Raw genomic sequence first — 19,065 nt, 5'->3', positions numbered from 1 at the left:
ATATGGGGATATATGTATATGTATAGCTGATTCACTTTGTTATACAGCAGAAACTAACACACCATTGTAAAGCAATTATACTCCAATAAAGATGTTAACAACAACAACAACAAAAAAAACATAAACAAGTAAAGCAGATAGTACGATGGGCAGTAATTAGTGCTGAGGGTAAAAATCAAACAGAAAGGGGTCCGGGGAGGCAGGGCAGAGGGTGCAGCTTTGGATGCTGGCCAGGGAAGCCCTGAGAAGATGCCATTCGAGTAAACACGAAGGACTAGGCGTGTGTCTGGGTGGGGAGCGGCATCCCAGGCAAGGGCAACCGCACTGAGACAGGAACGTTCTTGGTGCGCGCAGGACAGCGAGATCTCCACCCCACTCCACTCCCGGGAGCTCATGCTGAGAGCAGGACGAGGTGCACCCTCCCCGACCTACCTCTGTGTCCACACCCATCCACATTACACACACACATACACACACACACACACACGCTCTACGTACGTGCCCAAAGATAAGACAACCAGCATAAAAGCCAGTTGCCCATTTTCCACGTGAGACTATCCAAAATTAGATGTACAGCCATTTCCATTATATAGACGATGAAAGCAAATGACTTCATATTGTATAATTCATTAATTTTGTTATATAAACATATTTTAAATAACAGTCATCATGTTCATTTAGAAATATTACTTTTTCCACTCAGATTTCATGAAACAACTTTATTCTATATGCATCTTTGAAATCATGGTCTTTATCATCCATAAAGCCACTTTTCAAGTTATCTAACACAGTTTTCAAAAGCACATCAACTTTTGTTCAGAGTTACTTGAGATCTAGCATTTTTTGAATTCATGCATGATAATGTCACTGGAAATTTTATGCCAACCACAAATACCCATTAGCTATTTGTGATCTCCACAAAGTAACCCTGTACTGTATTGCTTTGTAATGTAATTTCTAGAAGGTTTGCTTACAGTGATATCTAATACCTGTAACGGTAAGGTCATCCTCCCAAAAATTATCTCTAAATTCAGCTGTATGATTTTTCATCAATTCCATCAAGTGACCTCAACAAGCATCTTAAACTGGTACTAAGTTTTTTCAGGCTAATGTAACTTACCCAAGCAGCATTTTATTACTTTGCTGTTCAAAATACAGTAGCTGAGGAATATGAAGATCCTTCATGAGAACGAAAATATAAGGTCATATCCTCTTTCTGGAGTACTATAACTTTAGGCGGAAAAATGAATATATTGCATTGAAGAACTTATGACAAATATGTCTTTAAGGGCATATGTATATATGTTTGGGTTTTGGTTTTATTTTAAATAATGAAATCACAAGCCCTTTGATGTTACAATCACGGGAGAAATGCAAAAGAATCTCGTATTAGAAACAGACCTCTGGATTTTAAGTATGTTTCCCTAGCCAAATACTGAAATGCCAACCCACAAAAACTCTGTAAAATTATAGATTCACATCTTTTCCCCTCAAGCATGGTCACCAACATTCTGACAGTTCAAAATTAACTGAAGGAAATCTCATTGGATGGAGAGTAAAGCAGAGATGAATGATCAGTAATAAGCAAAAATCAACAAACATTTTTTTAAACAATCAACTCAGCAAATAATAACCACAAAAGTAAAATGAGGCCACAAAAATAAAATGCCTTCTGAAGAAACAGAGAAATTACTCTGGAACTTTATTACCATCTGAATCTCAGGGATTTTAGGAAAAAAATTTAAATAAGGTAAAATTACTTATTTAGTATCTCTTATTTGATCTATTAAAGTTCAAAGTACTTCTAACTAGAATTGTGTAACTGTAAAGCCTTTGAATTATGGATTCTTTTTGGACCGAAATTCACCTATAATTAAGGAACATGCCACAGTCTATGAGGGTCGTGTATGTGCTAAAAGGCTCTGGCATTTGTTGCTTAAATTAAGTCTCATTCACTGAGTACAAAGGGATTACTAAATTCGCTATTAAGTTTGAACAAAAATCACTAATAGATGCTGAAGAACTATTATGATTAACTCTCTAATAGAGTTGTTTTACTTTAGTCCAAGGTTTTTTGCTAGGTTTGTGGTGATTAAAAGTCCCAGAATGAAAAGAACTAGTGGATAAAAGTAAAAGCAACTATTGATCCAGGTAAACTAATGGTATTTATAGTATTTTTTTAATCTCAACATACAATCTACCTATTTTCCAAAACCAAGATGTATGGTTTTGTTTTGTCTTTTTTTAGCTTTTAGGCAGGATGAAAGCTGACTGGCACTATTTCTGAAGAGCACGTTTTAGAAATATTCCTGATAATTTTCCAAAGGCAAAGCAAAAAGCCAACAGAAATCCTAAGAAGGCTCTAGACGCCAACAAATACCAAATTCTACATGTAACATTAAACTCATACACCTTTATGATAATAATCATTCTGTAATCACTTATAGATTTGCTGTCATACAAATCAACGTCTTCCTTTCAACTTTCCTTTAATACTCTTCCTTTCAACTTTGCATACAAAGAGGTAGTATTTCCTGTCAACTTTCCACACAAAGAGGTAACATTTCAGGGGCTTCCCTGGTGGCGCAGTGGTTGCGCGTCCGCCTGCCGATGCAGGGGAACCGGGTTCGCGCCCCGGCCTGGGAGGATCCCACGTGCCGCGGAGCGGCTGGGCCCGTGAGCCGTGGCCGCTGAGCCTGCGCGTCCGGAGCCTGTGCTCCGCAACGGGAGAGGCCGCAGCAGAGGGAGGCCCGCGTAACACAAAAAAAAAAAAAAAAAAAAAAAAAAAAGAGGTAACGTTTCTTGACAGGAATAAAAGGATAAAAATAAAACACTTGAACTTCATTATTTTCACCATATCTCATTATTAACACACAATTAAAATTCTACATTGAGTTAAAACCAACTTATTCTCAACAGACGTGATTATTTTGAGAAATGTTTTATCATGTGGTACAGAAACAAATCTCTATTATCTATTAAAATTTCACATATAATCATGCATACAAAAACCTTTCATGATTCTACTTGTTTGGCCACTCTCCAACACACAAACACACACACACACACCCACATATATACATTTGTTCTGTGTCCTGCATAACACCTATTATCCCTCAAAACACTACCCATGGACCAACTTTGGGAAATGCTGACTTAGCTCATCCAAAAAAAAGAGAGAGAGAGACATTTATGATTCAGACTTAATAACTAAGCTTAAGCTTGTCACAGTATAATGGTGTCTACTTCAAGCTATACATATTTCATAGCAAACATGACCCTTGTTCATTTATTCATTCATTCAACAAATATGCATAAGTGATGTTCTAGACAAAATCTATCCTATTATGGAACTTATATTCTAGTGCAGGGGCAAACAACAAATAATAAGTATGTAAGTATATAATATGCCTAACAATGAAAAGTACTATGGGAAAAAATTAAGCAGAGTTAAGCCAGACAGTGTGGGAGAAGGAACTGGTTCAATTTTTATATGTTGGTTAGAGAATGTCTCACTAGCAGCAACCTGAAGAAAACGAGGGAGCAGGTCTGGCAGATATGAGAGAACTTTCTAGAATAGAAAGAAGAGATACTGCAAAGGTCCAGAGATGGGAGCATGCTTGTATTGTAGGAGAAACAGCAAAGAGACTGGTATTAGGGACTGAATATTTATGTCCCCTGAAAATCCATATGTCGAAACTTTACCTCCCAATGTGATGGTATTAGGAGGTGGGGCCTTTGGGAGGTCATTAGAATTAGGAGTAGGTGAATGAGGGTGGAGCCCTCATGAACAGGATTAGTGCCCTTAAAAAGTCATGAGAGAGCTTGCTTCCCCTCTGCTCCCCGCCAAGTGAGGACATGATGAGAAGGCGGCACTCCGCAACCTGGAAGAGGGCCCTCACCAGAATTCAACCATGCTGCCACCAAGATCTTGAACTTCCCAGCCTTCAGAACTGTGAGAAATTAATTTCCATTGTTTATGAACCACCCAGTCTCTGGTACTCTGTTAGAGCAGCTAAGACTGACTCAGCCGGCGGGCAAGCCTAGAATGGAGTGAGCCGGGAGAGGCACAGGGGATGCGGGCAAAGAGAACGGGGCTGGCTCCAGATCAAGGAGGCCTGTGGGTTAAGGACTCTGGCTTTTACTGAGTGAAATGAGACACCTCTCAGAAGTTTTAATCAGACGATTGACTTCTGTGACACATTTCTGAAGGATCACACTGACCACTGTGTTGAAAATAAACTAGAGGTGATAGAGCAGAAGCAAGGAGACCAGTAAAAAGGCGATTGCAGGGCTTCCCCGGTGGCGCAGTGGTTGAGAGTCCGCCTGCCGGTGTTGGGGACACAGGCTCCTGCCCCGGTCCGGGAAGATCCCACATGCCGCGGAGCGGCTGGGCCCGTGAGCCGCGAGGTCTAGTCACCCCATGACGGTGTCCAGGAACAGTACTCCTGTGTCCCCTCTAGTCGCACACCACAACCACACTCACGACACTTCTGACACAAGGGGTGAGTTTTTCCCCTACACGAAGCAGCTCTCTGTGCCACCAGCTGGATGCCCTCAGCTCAATTCAATTCTGACAGCATCTCTGCCTGAAGAGAGCTTCAGATCCCGCCAGTTCCAGGCTCAGCCCCACTTCAGACACCAGCTTCAAAGAGGAAATCCCCGGGTTAACCACAACTTCTATCCAACTTAACTGCAAATCAGAGGCTCCCGTGACCCCCCTCCTTGGATTTGATTATTTCTAGAATCTCACAAAACTCAGGGAAACACGTACTTAACGTTACCAGTTTATTATATAATAAAGGATATTTTAAAGGATACGGATGACAAACAGCCCGATGAGGAGATACGTAGGGCAAGTTCTAGAAGGGTCCCGAGTGCAGGAGCTTCTCTTCTCACGGATTGGGGTGCACAGGCCTCCCGGCACGTGGATACCTTCACCAACCCAGAAGTCTACAAACCCTATACATTTAGGATTTTTATGGAAGCTTTATCATGTAAACATGATCAGTCATTGATAATCTCCAGCCCCTTTCTCTTTCCCAGAGGATGGGGGTAGGACTGAAAGTTCCAAGCTTCTAATTATCACTTGATCTTTCTGGTGACCAGTTCCCATTCTGAAGCCATCCAGGAGCCCAACAAGAGCCATCTCATTAGTACAAAAGACATTCCTGTCACCCAGGGAATTCTAAGAGATTTAGGAGCTCTGTGTCAGGAACCAGAGTCAAAGACCAAATATTAGAACAAAAGATGCCCCTAAGGCTCTTATCACTTAGGAAGTTACAAGGATTTTAGGAACTAGGGGTGTGTGTGTGTGTGTGTGTGTGTGTGTGTGTGTGTGTGTGTGTGTGTATTCCCGCCTCTGTTTCACACGTATGACTCTCCCTTCCTCTCCACTTACAGTCATGGTATCCAACCCCTCCAGACAGCTGCTGGAGCACCTCGATCCCAGGTCCGATACGTAGGGCAAGTTCTAGAAGGGTCCCGAGTGCAGGAGCTTCTCTTCTCACGGATTGGGGTGCACAGGCCTCCCGGCACGTGGATACCTTCACCAACCCAGAAGTCTACAAACCCTATACATTTAGGATTTTTACACAGCCTGGTGCTTCATCTGAGTGCAGACACCGCAGAGAAACTGAGCAGCCTGAGGGTGAGAGCCAAGCCCCGAGCCCCCGGCAGTGTTACGCGATGAAGCAAGAGCAGGAGACTAGGGGGCTACACTGCACACGCGGCTCGGGGCCCAGGAGACTGATGAAACAGGACAGAGATGAGGTGGTAAAGGTGAAGACGGAGAGAAGGGGTGGAATTATAAATACGGCTTGAAGGTGGAGCCCATGGAATTTGCTGATGTGAGTGAAAGAGAAGACACGGAGATGACTCCAAGACCTCGGGCTGGGCCCCTGGACGAAGGCGGATGCCGGTCCCTGCGATGAGGAAGGCCGCAGGGGAGCACGTCTGGGAGGAGCAGGGAGAACCGGGAGCTCAGTTTTGCACATCTTTAGCACAAAACAGGGATAACGGGGACACTCACAAGCTCTGCCGCGTAGAAAAACTGCAGAGAAGCTTACTTTAGACTTCGTCAAGGCTGTCGATATCCTCAGACAGCCCGAGCCCTTCTCACTCAGCAGCGTGTTGCCTTCCGGCATCTGCCCCCCAGCAGGCACTGCCCAAGACAGCTGAGGAACGCTGTTACACAGGAGGCTAAAGTTGCTCCCCTCTCCCGCTAAAAAGAAACATACCCTCTGCTCACATGCACGAGCAAGTGCTGTTTTAAGCCAAACAGCGCCTTTTTTGCAGGGCTTCTCAACATCTGGGATACATTAATGCATCCTGGGAATGATTCAAGGGCCAAAGTCATGTGAAGTTTCCTGAACTTACTTAACCATCAAGGCACACCGATTAATTCCTCAGAAGACTGCTGCATAGGATATCAGCCAGGAAGTGGCAACTAATCCAAGAACTCATTTTAATCCTTATTTCACTTGGCTCGTATTATCCCATCAGTCCTTGAGATCCTCTCCTCTCTCTATTTTCATGGCACAATGTTCTCTTGGTTCTACTTCTTGCTCTCTAATTTTCCTGCTCAGTTTCCCTCCTTGAATACTACAGTAAGTCCCCTACATACAAATCCTCAAGTCGCGAACTTTCAAACATGTGAATGTGCGTTCGCGTGTCCAATCACGTAAGTTAGTTCACGTGTCTGGCATACACTGTCACGTGCGTGCATCTTCTATAAGTGGCTGTGCTTTTGTGTACTTTACTGTACAGTACTGTATAGAGTACAGTAGTACAGTATCTTTATTTCAAGCCCAGGATGTCCGGAAGCAAGCGTAAAAGCAGAGGTGATGTAGCTGGTACTGCTAGGAAGCGCCAAGCGATAACAATGGAAACTGTACTGTAAGATTAAAAATGTTTTCTTTATTTTTTGTGTTTGTTCTTTATGTATTATTTGTGTGAAAAATATTATAAACCTATTACAGTACTATATAGCCGATTGTGTTAGGTGGGTACCTAGGCTAACTTTGTTGGACTTACGAACATGCTCTAGGAACCGAACTCGTTCGTATGTAGGGGACTTACTGTATTTATCTACCTAGCCATAAAAGAACCATCACCCTGGGGGCTGCCCTGGTGGCGCAGTGGTTGCGCGTCCGCCTGCCGATGCAGGGGAACCGGGTTCGCGCCCCGGTCTGGGAGGATCCCACATGCCGCGGAGCGGCTGGGCCCGTGAGCCATGGCCGCTGGGCCTGCGCGTCCGGAGCCTGCGCTCCGCGACGGGAGAGGCCGCAACAGAGGGAGGCCCGCGTACCACACACACACACAAAAAAAAAAAAAAAAAAAAAACCATCACCCTTGGTATTCCATCTTGTTGGTCCTCCTCTCTGTACCCTCGCATATAGAGAGAAATAAACCCCCGTCTCCAGTCCTCTCTCCCTCAGCCCAAAATGCACAATTTCCACGGGTCCCAAGGAACACTCAAACTCTGTAACTCTAAAATGGAACCTATTATTTCTCCCCAACCTTGACTGTACCATCTGTTAAATCATCCAAGTCAGAAATCTGGGTGCCTAACATCCCAATAACTACCAGGTTTTGCTGACTTTCAGATCCTGTACATCTTGTGAGTAAAAGTCTTCTCCATTTATTGGCTCTGCCTACTTTCATCATCTCTCAACAATCACCTCCTAACTGACCACCTTGCCTCTAATCTCCTCACCCCTCCTGGGGTCATAGGGTAAAATTTCTAGAACATAACCCCAACAGGTTCATTAACCTTCCTTCACTTATCAGACTTAGAAGATAAAAATCCAAGCACCTTATCAGGTTATACATGGCATTTCATGATTTGGTAACTTGTAAACACCTTCTACTGTCTTGCAGCATGTATATTGCAATAATATCTTAATACTTGTATGTATCCACATAGACCATGCTATTTCAAGCCTGTGTGTCTGCACAGAATTCTCCTTTTGTCTGGTACATACTTTCCCTTTTTTACTATCTGGAAAACTCCCAATCATCCTTCAAAATCCTGCTTGGTAAAAATATCATAACAAAATTGAACCACAAATGCCAATTATAAAAAAGAATATACCAATGGCAACATAAACAAGCCACAAAATTAATACAAATAACAAGCATATGAAAATGTTCAACTTCCTAAGTAACATCATCAGTACTATTTGTATATTATGTATCAGGAACTATACTAGCTCTATGTAGACACTGTTTCATTAAATCCTAACAAGCTTATAAAGTTAGTATCGTTATCCCAATTTTATCAATAAGGGAATCCAACACAACTAAGAGAAAAAAGCTATAGTTACAATTAACGTGGGAATAAGAGAAGGAACTAAGATTTACCGAGCAACCACATTATTCTTCCTTCATCAACTGTTTCAGTTTACATTCATAAAATATCCTATGAGCAGGTATTTCATCCATCTCACATACAGGGTACCTGGGCTCAGAAAGCTGAATAATTTTCCAATATTTAGACAGCTAGTATGTGGCAGACCTGTCTTATTCCTAAATAATGGCATTAATTTTATCACTCAGAGAAACACACGGAGTATTCCAGAAAACACTGAGACAGATGCCACGAAAATGAACATGAAGTGGATCCAGGCTAGGAAACCCGTTCTCTAGTAGAGAAGGTAAGTAAGCTTTCTAGGGAGTCAAGAGGGCAAAACGGAATATTCCACTCTCTTCAATGCCCTTCTCTTTTACTCTTCATTTTCATTCCATATCATCTACAGTAGCTGTAAATAATTCTTTCCTTCACCAACTTATTCCTGTATAATTCAAATCTAGTCTGAAAGCTCTTTGACAACTTCAAATATGTAATAATCAGTTTCTTCTAAAGGCCATTTTTAACAACATATAATAACTTTCTATAACTTTATGATTTTTGATAATAGTTGCGCATATTTACTGAGCACTTACTATGTTCCAAGCACTATTTACTGCTTTATTTTTATTGATTCATAATCTTCACAACTCCCCTTTGAGGTAGGTGTTATTATTATCCTCTTTTATAGAAGAGGACACTGAGGCACAGAAAGTTTCATTTTTCCCCAAGGTCACACAGCTAGGCAGTCCTTCTGACAACGGAACTGTGCTTCTAATAAGAGACCTCCCCTTGAGCCTCTCCTACATAAACACTGCCCACTGTTACTCTCCCACGGAGCCACATAACAATGACTGAAGACCAAGCCGCTGTAAAAACAAGGTATCCTATTTCAAATTATTGGACACTCCCAAATGACTGTCAGAAAGAGTTTAAGTATCAAATATTAAAAAGAATGATTTGCAAAATTTTAAAAAACTATAATACCTAAAGGATTCCTAAAAGCAGTTGGCAAAGTTAATGTAGAATGGGAGGCATTTACTGCTGTTTCTTCCAAGTGAGCGGTTTCTATCCACTCTAAACTCCTCCCCTATCCTACCCTTTTGCTCTCTTCAGTGGACTTCTTAGTTGACTTCTCTAACTGGCTAATTTGGGAAGAATAAACTGGCCAGGGCTGCTCAGCTCCCCCCTCCTCTTGGGAACGCGCTACCCACAGGGAACACACATTCTGCTTGCTTCTCCAGCTGTGCCCGGAAGGTAAGCTGCCGACTTCTCCGGTTGAACATGAGCTGACCCGCTTGGCCTTCTCACTAAGCTACACGCTCCAACTCAGCCTTTATTCGTAATAAAAATCATATAGATTTTGATTTCCTGTTTGCCTTATTCTTCTGTTTTGTTTCTCTTTTTGTTCAGAATTAAGAAGAGGGGTACTATTTATTGAGCTCCCTAAAAAAACCCAATAGATAGGTCCTAACACAGAGTAAATTGGTCATCTATTCATTAACATGGGAGAAGTAATTTGATGTGTGGAATATAGTACCGTTAAGTCCCCTACATACGAACGAGTTCCATTCCGAGAGCACGCTCGTAAGTCTAATTTGTTAGTAAGTCCAGCAGAGTTAGCCTAGGTACCCACCTAACACAATCGGCCATATGGTACCGTACTGTGATAGGTTTATAATACTTTTCACACAAATAATACATAACAAACACAAAAAAATAAAGAAAATATTTTCAATCTTGCAGTACAGTTTCCATCGTTATCGCTTGGCGCTTCTTAGCAGTACCGGCTACGACACCGCTGCTTTTACACTTGCTTCCACGCTTGCTTCCAGACATCCTGAGCTTGAAATAAAGATACTGCACTACTGTACTCTATACAGTACTGTACAGTAAAGTACACAAAAGCACAACCACTTGTAGAGGACGCACACACGTGACAATGTACGCCAGAGACGTGAACTAACTTACCTGATTGGACATGTGAATGCAAGCTTTGCATCTTTGAAGGTTTGTAGGAAGAGGACTTCCTGTAATAAATACTCTGCAGTGAAGTATGCATTCATTTTTCATCACATAAAAGAAAGGTAATTCTGTCATCCAATGGAAAGTTGGGATGCTCCTCTTTGAATACAAAAAATTCATTCTACATATTTCTTCCTTGTATTTCAAGTTCAGAGAAAAAACAATCTAATAACTCCCATAGATACCAAACAACAAATGATACATATTTTTAAATGGGACACATTTTGGCCTTGCTTTACTTTAAATCTGACAATAAGTCATACAAGAATAACTGTGGGAAAATACGCATAAAGAGGACATTTTTACAACCTCAAAGGATAAATATAAAAGAAAAAAAGTTAAGCAGTTCAAATTTCAGCCCCTTACAACTGGTGTTTCAAAACTACACCTGACATTCAGATCTACATTTCATCATAATGTACTTATCCCACTCAGTTAGAGGCACACCAAATCACAAAGTAGTTTGGTAGAATCCCAAGTTGGAATATAAGTCATTGAGAAATAAAGACAAAAGAGATTCAGAAAATGAATAACTATGACAGGCCTATCCTTTTAACAGAAAATATTAAGGCTGGGTAATTCTTCCTAAATACGAATAAGTATTATGTGGCTAAAACTCAAAACCAACACCTTGAAAGACCTTTCAAAATTATTTGGGAGGGCAAGACGTTTTGCTTTTAAGGCTGTCCCAATAGTTGACTAGATATATAATAGTAATCAGCTAGAGCTTTCCTTTATTCACCACCTTAAACCACATTTTACTCTTTCTCTGATATTATATTTTATGAGAAAAGCAGATTCTTATTTGCTAACCATTCATATTTGCAGGTGTCCTTGCAGGTTCCACTGCTATTTAACTCAGGAAACTACTACTTCCACTACTTTCTGAAAAATGTTTTCACTTGGAAGATTCTCTAGCCAAAACTCTACAGGCTATGCAGGCCTAAATAATATCAAAGTGGTAATAAGTGGTTCCTGTACAGGGGCAAATATGTATTAAAGAATGCAATGACATTTACTATGCTTGTGGCCATCTAGAATCTTTGCCTACGTTTCCTGTTGTTCAAAATTTTGCCACTTTACGAGTCCCTTCTTCCCAAAACTGAAGCCAGAACTCACTCTCCCAGCTTCCTTAGTCCGGCAATGGGATCTAATGGCCAGCAACCAACTGCATTCTCACATGACTTCAATTCAGAAATAGCAATGTAAGAAAGCAAATGAGAAAACTCATCTTTTTTGGTAAGAGAGGTGGTAAAGATGCCCCTTTCAGGGCAAAAGTGTGACAGCACTTCTCACCTCCAGTCCCCAGCATTACTGGTGGAAGCTGTGATGTCAGTATGAGGACTCGTGGGGCCGGTGCCCGGAATGTGGCTCGAGTGGTGCCCCCATTCTCTTGACCTGTTTGTCGGGTGTCCTGTAAATTCTGTGGGCTTCCAAATGCCCTTTAAAAAATTTTTTTTCTGCTGATGTTAGCTAGAGAGTGGATTCTGTGGTTTGCAACTACGAATTTTGTATCATACAAAAATGTGGACTAAGCAAACCATGGTTTTACCAACGTGATGGTAGAGTGAATACCAATTCAATAATAAACTCAATAGTCCGCTACAGAGAACCGGTCACAAGTGTGCTTCTGTGCTAGAGGTGGTACAGGAACAAAGAAAAGTACCACAGAACCCTCGTTAATAAGTTAATACACGGACATGCAGATATAAAATAAAGTTAAAAGAAACTTAGAAGATACAGAAGCATCTATGTAGTTACTGCAACAATACAATAGCATATTGCATACACAGCTAAGGATGAAAAATGTTTACTGATGCATTAAAATGTCCATTGGGTTTGCAGAAAATCTGTCATGCTGCCAAAGAAATTAAATATACCTTTTATAACTACTAGAATTCTGTTATGTGAGAGAAAATATTTATAAATCATATACCTCATAAAAGATCAATATCCAGAATATATACAGAACTCATACAACAGAACAATAAAAAAGACCCAATTCCAAAATGAGCAAAGGACTTAGACATTTCTCCAAAGAAGATACACAAATGGCAAATAAGCACATGAAAAAATGTTCAACTTCCTTAGTTATTAGGGAAAATGGAAATCAAAACCAAAATGGGATATTTTTTCACACCCATTAGGATGACTATTATCAAAAAAAAATAGAAAAAGGGAATAACAAGTCAAGAATGTGGAAATAAAGAAATTGGAACCTTCATACATTGCCCTTGGGAATATAAAATTGTGCAGCCACTAAAGAAGGCAATTTACTGATTCTTCAAAAAGTTAACCACAGAGTTACCATATGATCCAGCGATTCTACTCCTCGGTATATATTCAAAAGAACTAAAAACAGGGACTCGGGTACATACGTATGAACCAATGTTCACAGCAGTATTATTCACAATAGCCAACAGGTGGAAACAACCCATGGACCCATCAACAGAGGAATGGATAAGGAAAATATGGTATATGCATATAATGGAAAATTATTCAACCATAAAAAGGAACGAAGTACTGATACATACTACAACATGGATGAACCCTGAAAACATCACACTAAGTGAAATAAGCCAGACACAAAAGGACAAATATTGTATAATTGCACTTATATAAGGTACCCAGTAAAGACAAATTAGTAGAGACAAAGCAGAATAGTGGTTACCGGGGGCTGGGGGAGAGGAGATGGGGAGCTGTTATTTAGAGTATAGAGTTTCTGTTTGGGATGATGAAAAAGTTCTGGAAATAGACAATAGTGACGATTGTACAACACTGTGAATGTAGTACTTAAGCTGCCGAATACACTTAAAAATGGTTAAAATGGCACATTTTGTTATGTATCTTTTACTGCAGAAAAAAATTCAGTCATAAACCTTATCTAGAAATGTTCCAAAGTTTAAATTCAGTATTATTCCTGTTGGCTGCTTCTTATTATTTAAGATATAGATTCAATTAGTGGATCTAACTAGAAAAATGGCAACACAGATAGCATGGTTAAGAGGTCGGGTTAAGAGACCTAGGTTACAGGGACTTCCCTGGTGGTCCAGTGGTTAAGACTCCGGCTTCAACTAAGATCCCACATGCCACGTGGGCAAAAAATTAAAAAACTTTTTTTTAATTAAAAAAAAGAAGAGAGACCTAGGTTACAACACTGGCTCTACCGTTAACTAGCTTATTTGCCTCCTTAAAACAGGGCCTGACGTAATTGTTGCAGTTAATCGGCATTGTCATTAGTTTGTATTATTGTATAAAAAACCCCATGGAAAACAACAATACGTTTCATTACAGAAAAAATTTTAAACTTTGGCACATCAGATAAATGAACATTGGAAGAGAAGCGGGCGGGGTGATTAAGACGCAATATCCCTAATACGTACGTGGACCTCAAACCAAAAGATGAGAGAGCGTCCAGGTAGAGAAGCAGCAGGAAGGCTACTCTGGATCACAGGGTCAGTCAAGGCAGGCTCCTCTGAACTAAGCCATGGAAGATGAAATGCAGCTGCAGTGGAAAAGTCTACGGTTAAAGCACTCTGGGTGGAGACAACAGCAAAAGCAAAGGCCAGAACACAACAGGAACTTTGAGAGTTTGAGAAACACAGAGAAAGAAGCTCTGCAAGCCTGGAAAAGAGAAGCAGGGGAGAGATAAGGTTGAAGAGGCGGACAGAAGCCAGATCTCACAGGCCTACTGAGAAGAGGGGGCTATGATTCTAACCTCAGAGGGAAACCACTGAAGCAGAGGAGTGACACGATCCAGTTTACTGGGTAAGAGATCACTTGGTTGCTATGTGGAGAAAGGATGGAGTAGGAAAGCAGAGTGGAAGCAGTTGGGAAGGAAGCAGGGGAGCAGTTGGGAAACTAGTTTTAATAATTTAAGTGAAAGATGATATAGCTTAGATTCAGGATGGTAGCAGTAGTAATAGAAATATGTGTACAAATTCAGGTTGCATTGGCTAGTACGAGGGAAAATATCTAACTATTTCATTAACCCCCCAAAAGATGCAGATTAAAATTATACAATTTCCCCTATCAAATTCACAGAGGTTAAAAATGGATAATACAAACCCTGAGGAATATGTAGTTTGAGGAGGCACTCAGGAACCTCTGAGAAGCAATTTGCTACGTTATCAAAAGTCTTTAAAAATTCTCATAATTTTTGACTTAGTACCTAGCACAGTCTTTTATTAATTAATTTGACTTCTAGAAAACACACTAAAGAGAAAAATCAAGGTTTATGCTGAATAATGAATTGCAGCACATTTATACTTGCAAAAAAAATGGGGGGAATATCTAACATTCAACACTTAAGGAGTAGCTGAATTACAGCTTGCGATAAAGCACTACGTAACCGTTAAAATCATGTTCATTAAAGGGTTTCAAGATATGGAGAAAATGCTGACATTATACAAGCCTAGAAAATTAACTAAGAGAGCAAATAATGTTAAAGTTTTGCTTTGTTTTCCTGCTGGTAAATTTTGGTATGTGAACTGAACATAGAGAGCCATCAAATAATTGGTAGGCAATAAAAATTTAATAATCACTAACTTCTTCTAGAATCAAAACTCAATATATATGCTCAGAAAATGTATGTGCTCAACTCATTACATACTGTCCGTATCTTACGGTATTGGTCTCTTGTTATCTTTGGTACTAAAAAAAAGGAAGCAGGGAAGTTTCAGTTTTGCGGTTGTCATAGTAATTTAAGAATAAACATGTGCGTTCCAAATCTATTTGTCACTCTACACCTCCAGTGCCTAGCACAGTACCTGGAACGTAAGAGGAGCTCAATAAATATTTCTGAGTGAATATCCCTGAAAATAAACCTCGCGGTTCCAACTTAGCACCAAAGAAATCTCAAAACCTCAACTTGGAAAAGGTACATAAAATCGTGACAATACTTTATAACATTGTGAGTGGTTACAAGGTACCAGGCATTATTAAAGGTTTTACCCACTTTTTCTTTAATCCTCATAAGTCTCCATCTCTGAATTACTTTTCACGTTGTAAAACTAGGAAACAGGCTCAAAAATGTTAAGGTCACACTGCAACTAAGTTTGAACTCAGGGCTTCTGGCGCCTAAATGTATCCAGACATGAAGTAACAAGACAAGATGTTTCTTTTCAATGATCAGAACTGACGGGGACTTTCCTCCAGGCTTCCCCTACAGTTCTGCTGAGTGTTCACTAACTTCTACGTGGCACTGTAGTTATCCCTTTGAAGATTCGTCCCTCACCGGCAGAACCCAGCCCAGCGACCTCCCCTCCCCCGCTGTGACCTCCTCGAGGGTGAAGGACCGAGTTTCCACGCCGCTGGGGACAGCCATACCGAATTGGGGATTGGCACAGGGCAGGGGGCTCACCCCTCCCCCTTTGGCGGTACAGTTTTGGTTTAACTTTACAGCCAAGCCTTGCGGATCAGGACTCACAAACTGGGTCCTGGTAGGTGCCCCGCCCGCCCTTCGGACCAAGCTCCAGGCGCGAGGAAGGGAGTCTCCGCCCGCAGGGGCGGCTGGGGCGCCGAGCCGACGGTTTCTATGACAACCGAGCAACTCCCCCGCCCCCCCCGACACACGCACAGTTTCCCCTGCAGTCTCCGCCCCTAGTGTCTCGCCGCTCCGCCCCTCCCAGGAACCCGAGCTCTGACCACCAAGAACGCGCGAGGGAGGAGGCGCCCTGTGCCCTCTTACCTCTCAGCGCCTGGTGCATACCCCCAATGCCGCTGTACAGCTCCAGGACCCGCAGAGGCTCCATCCCCAAGCCGCCGCCGCCGCCGCCTCGGAGCTAGGCCTGCCGGTCCCGTGGCTCCTCCTTCCCCCCGGCAGCGCCGCTCCCTCGCCTTTGGTTCCGCCGCTTTTCAGTACCCCCCCCCCTCCGCCCCCTCCTCCTAAAAGCTCAGGCTCACGGCTTCACAGGACAGCGCGGGGCCCGGGGCTGGCAGAGGTTAGCAGGTGGACAAAGGGCAGAAAACACCAAGGCCTCCCAAGTGAATGGCAGCCACTCCTTGGCCTGATTTACGCTCCATCTTCCTTTTAAGGTGTATTCAGGAGCCTTGGGAGGGAAAAAGAAAATCCGGGGCTCAGTAGATGGGCAAAATCTGCCTTTGCCTCAAAGTGAATTGACACGGGTTAGAAGCCAGAAAAACTTATTTTTCAGGCACGCTGCTTTTCTATCCCTTGGAAGCCTAAAGCGTCCAAACCTTTCTTCCTTGAGTACGTGCCTTGAGCACGTAGCACGTGCCTGGTGTTGGGCCCTAGCTTGAGTATGGAGATAAATCAGCCTCTCACCCAGAGAAGGTGCCAGAGTTACAAGTGCACAAGTCAGCACACGTGCCCCAGAGATCCGGTGTGAGCTAACACAGAGGACGCCTGCTTAATTGTTAGTGAGGTTCGTTCTGTTTTAGCTTGGAAAATACCCCCAAGATTGGATATGCTGTTCATAGAACTATTGAAGTTGCCAAATGCAAGTTCGTGCGCCTGACGCACGGTGAGGCCAAATGATACTGAAACGTGTGAATTGGGAGCAGAGAAAGGTTTACTGCAGGGTGAGTCAAGAATAGGTAGCTCAAAACCCCAGAGCTCTCCAAAGGATTGTAGCAAAGCCTTTGTAAGGGCCAGGGGAGGGAGGGGTGTCCCAGGGTTTGTGATCAGCTCGTGCACAGTTCTCTGATTGGCTGATGGTGATCAGTCCTTAGGTGCCGGAAGGTCTGGAGCTAATGCTCATGATCATCAAGTAGTTAATTTCTTCCATTTGGTAGTGGTTTTAGCATCTGTGAAACAACTCAGGAAATGTGCATCAGATACTGTTATCCAGGTCCTTCAGCGAGGAGCTACAGCACAGGCTGTGAGGAGGGGTCTATCCCGGCAAGACCCCACAGGGTCCGTTAATTTCTTCCATTTGGTAGTGGTTTTAGCATCTGAAAAACTCAGGAAATATGCATCAGATACAAATTATCTAGGTACTTCAGAGAGGAACTAAAGCAGAAGCTATGGGGGAGGGGGTCTGTCCCAGGAAGGCCCCACAGTGTCCTGCTCGGTTACAGTTATGGCCCTCCAAGTGCTAGGGCCTTGCTTCTCCAAGATGATCCACTGACCAAATTGTTAGAAGCTGGATTACAAACTAAGAAAACGTGGTCATACCCAGGAGAAGAAATGGTCTCATTGTGAAATGTTTTTCTGTTGTTCCCATGACCACCACACGTTCACTTTTTTTTTTTTGGCCTCTTACACACTTTCACTTTTGTTAGGAGAAATTGAGGAGTACCGCTTGTAATAATAACTGATAGAAACATGCACATGTGCTAATGTAATGCTGTTAACAAAAGTATGCCTACTGTGTCTCCGTTATGGAACTGACTGATGCATTTTGATGTGTCCTGTGAAATTTTTTAACCATAAATGTGTATTGGCCTTTGAATGTTTTTTTGTTTTGGCGGGTTTCTTTTGGCTGCATTGGGTCTTCGTTGCTGCGCGTGGGCTTTCTCTAGTTGCAGTGAGCGGGGACGACTCTTTGTTGCGGTGTGTGGGCTTCAGTAGTTGTGGCACATGGGCTCAGCAGTTGTGGTGCACGGACTTAGTTGCTCCGGGCATCTGGGATCTTCCCGGACCAGGGCTCGAACCCGTGTCTCCTGCATTGTCAGGCGGATTCTTAACCACTGCACCACCGGGGAAGTCTCGGAATGTTTTCTTATTGGTCACTTATTGCAGATAAGAGGGGTGGTGTGTAGAAAGATACCAGAGAAGGGAGTCTTAACCCTGGCGTTGCCAGTAACCGGTTGTGTGCCTTGGCGGTGAGCCTGGTTTCCTCATCTGTAAAAGAAAGCACAAGAAAGAAGGGGAAATGATTGCTGAGGGCCCTGTGGCTCTAAGATTCTGAAGCTGAATTAGTATTTGAAAACGTGAGTCCTGATTGGGCCACATGTTAATTACTGGCTCAAATTGAAATGATCTTGAAAGAAGACATTTAAAAAATCTGCTTTAAGCGAATATGCTTTTAAACCAATTAGGCCTGTAGAAATCGTATACACACTAACATCATGTATATAATGCATGAAACAAATTTTTTAATATTTATTGCATAATATTAGTACCATAAATATATATCAGGACATACAATATAAAAGGAGCTATGTAGTCACAGTGATTTATGTATAGTCAAGAACCAATACATTAAATAAATCTAGCATCTGTTTAGCATTAGTGCTATAAATCAAAATAAATATGACCGAGGATCTTACCTTGTAGGAGAGAAGGCAAATAGAGGGAAGGGTTCATGAAAAATACCAGCTTCCTGAGAGGAAGAGTAGAACCCCATCCCCACACAGGATGATTACAAACTGTTCACTCTGATACTTAAGGGTCTTCACAATGTAACCCCAGACTCATTTTTCTGCCTTAACTTTGCTTTCTCCCCTTCTTTAATGCTGCTGCAAACTAGAGTACTCGGAATCCCCCAAACATCCTTCATTTCTGAGGTTCCCTTTCCCTTCTTTACCCTGCCTAGAAATCCTAACCTTCTTCAAGACCCACACTTCGAGCAGAAGTTTCCTTCTAGACTCCCAGGCTGGAAACCCACGACTTGTTTCAATTCCCCAATCCACTTGCCTCCCAGTCTTCTGAAATACAAATTCCACCGGTTCCTATCACTAAATCCTTTCAGTTCGCTCCAGCCCAGTTGTCACCTCATATATGC

The 19,065-nt window shown here is 42.2% G+C and overlaps 1 protein-coding gene across 8 annotated transcripts in view; it reads right to left on the bottom strand.

The window, feature by feature from the left end:
* Window positions 1-16,213, bottom strand: part of TRDMT1 (tRNA aspartic acid methyltransferase 1) — a 59,919-nt gene extending 43,706 nt beyond the window's left edge. Inside the window, exon 1 of one of the 8 annotated variants that reach the window (XM_007118497.3) lies at window positions 16,065-16,213. In XM_007118497.3, the coding sequence (XP_007118559.2) occupies window positions 16,065-16,128 (64 nt within the window). In that variant the 5' untranslated portion in view covers window positions 16,129-16,213. Of the gene's footprint in view, window positions 1-6,031; window positions 6,319-10,321; window positions 10,395-13,758; window positions 13,996-15,703; window positions 15,774-16,064 lie in introns of those variants that run through there. The other 7 variants (XM_028495797.2, XM_028495800.2, XM_024116430.3 and 4 more) reach the window with 7 other exon arrangements.
* Between the last annotated feature and the right edge of the window lie 2,852 nt (window positions 16,214-19,065).

This window comes from Physeter macrocephalus, chromosome 11 (assembly GCF_002837175.3).
Source record: "Physeter macrocephalus isolate SW-GA chromosome 11, ASM283717v5, whole genome shotgun sequence".
NCBI lineage: Eukaryota > Metazoa > Chordata > Mammalia > Artiodactyla > Physeteridae > Physeter > Physeter macrocephalus.
Note: the sequence above shows the minus strand (reverse complement) of the source record. Positions and strands in the feature narration are given on the sequence as shown.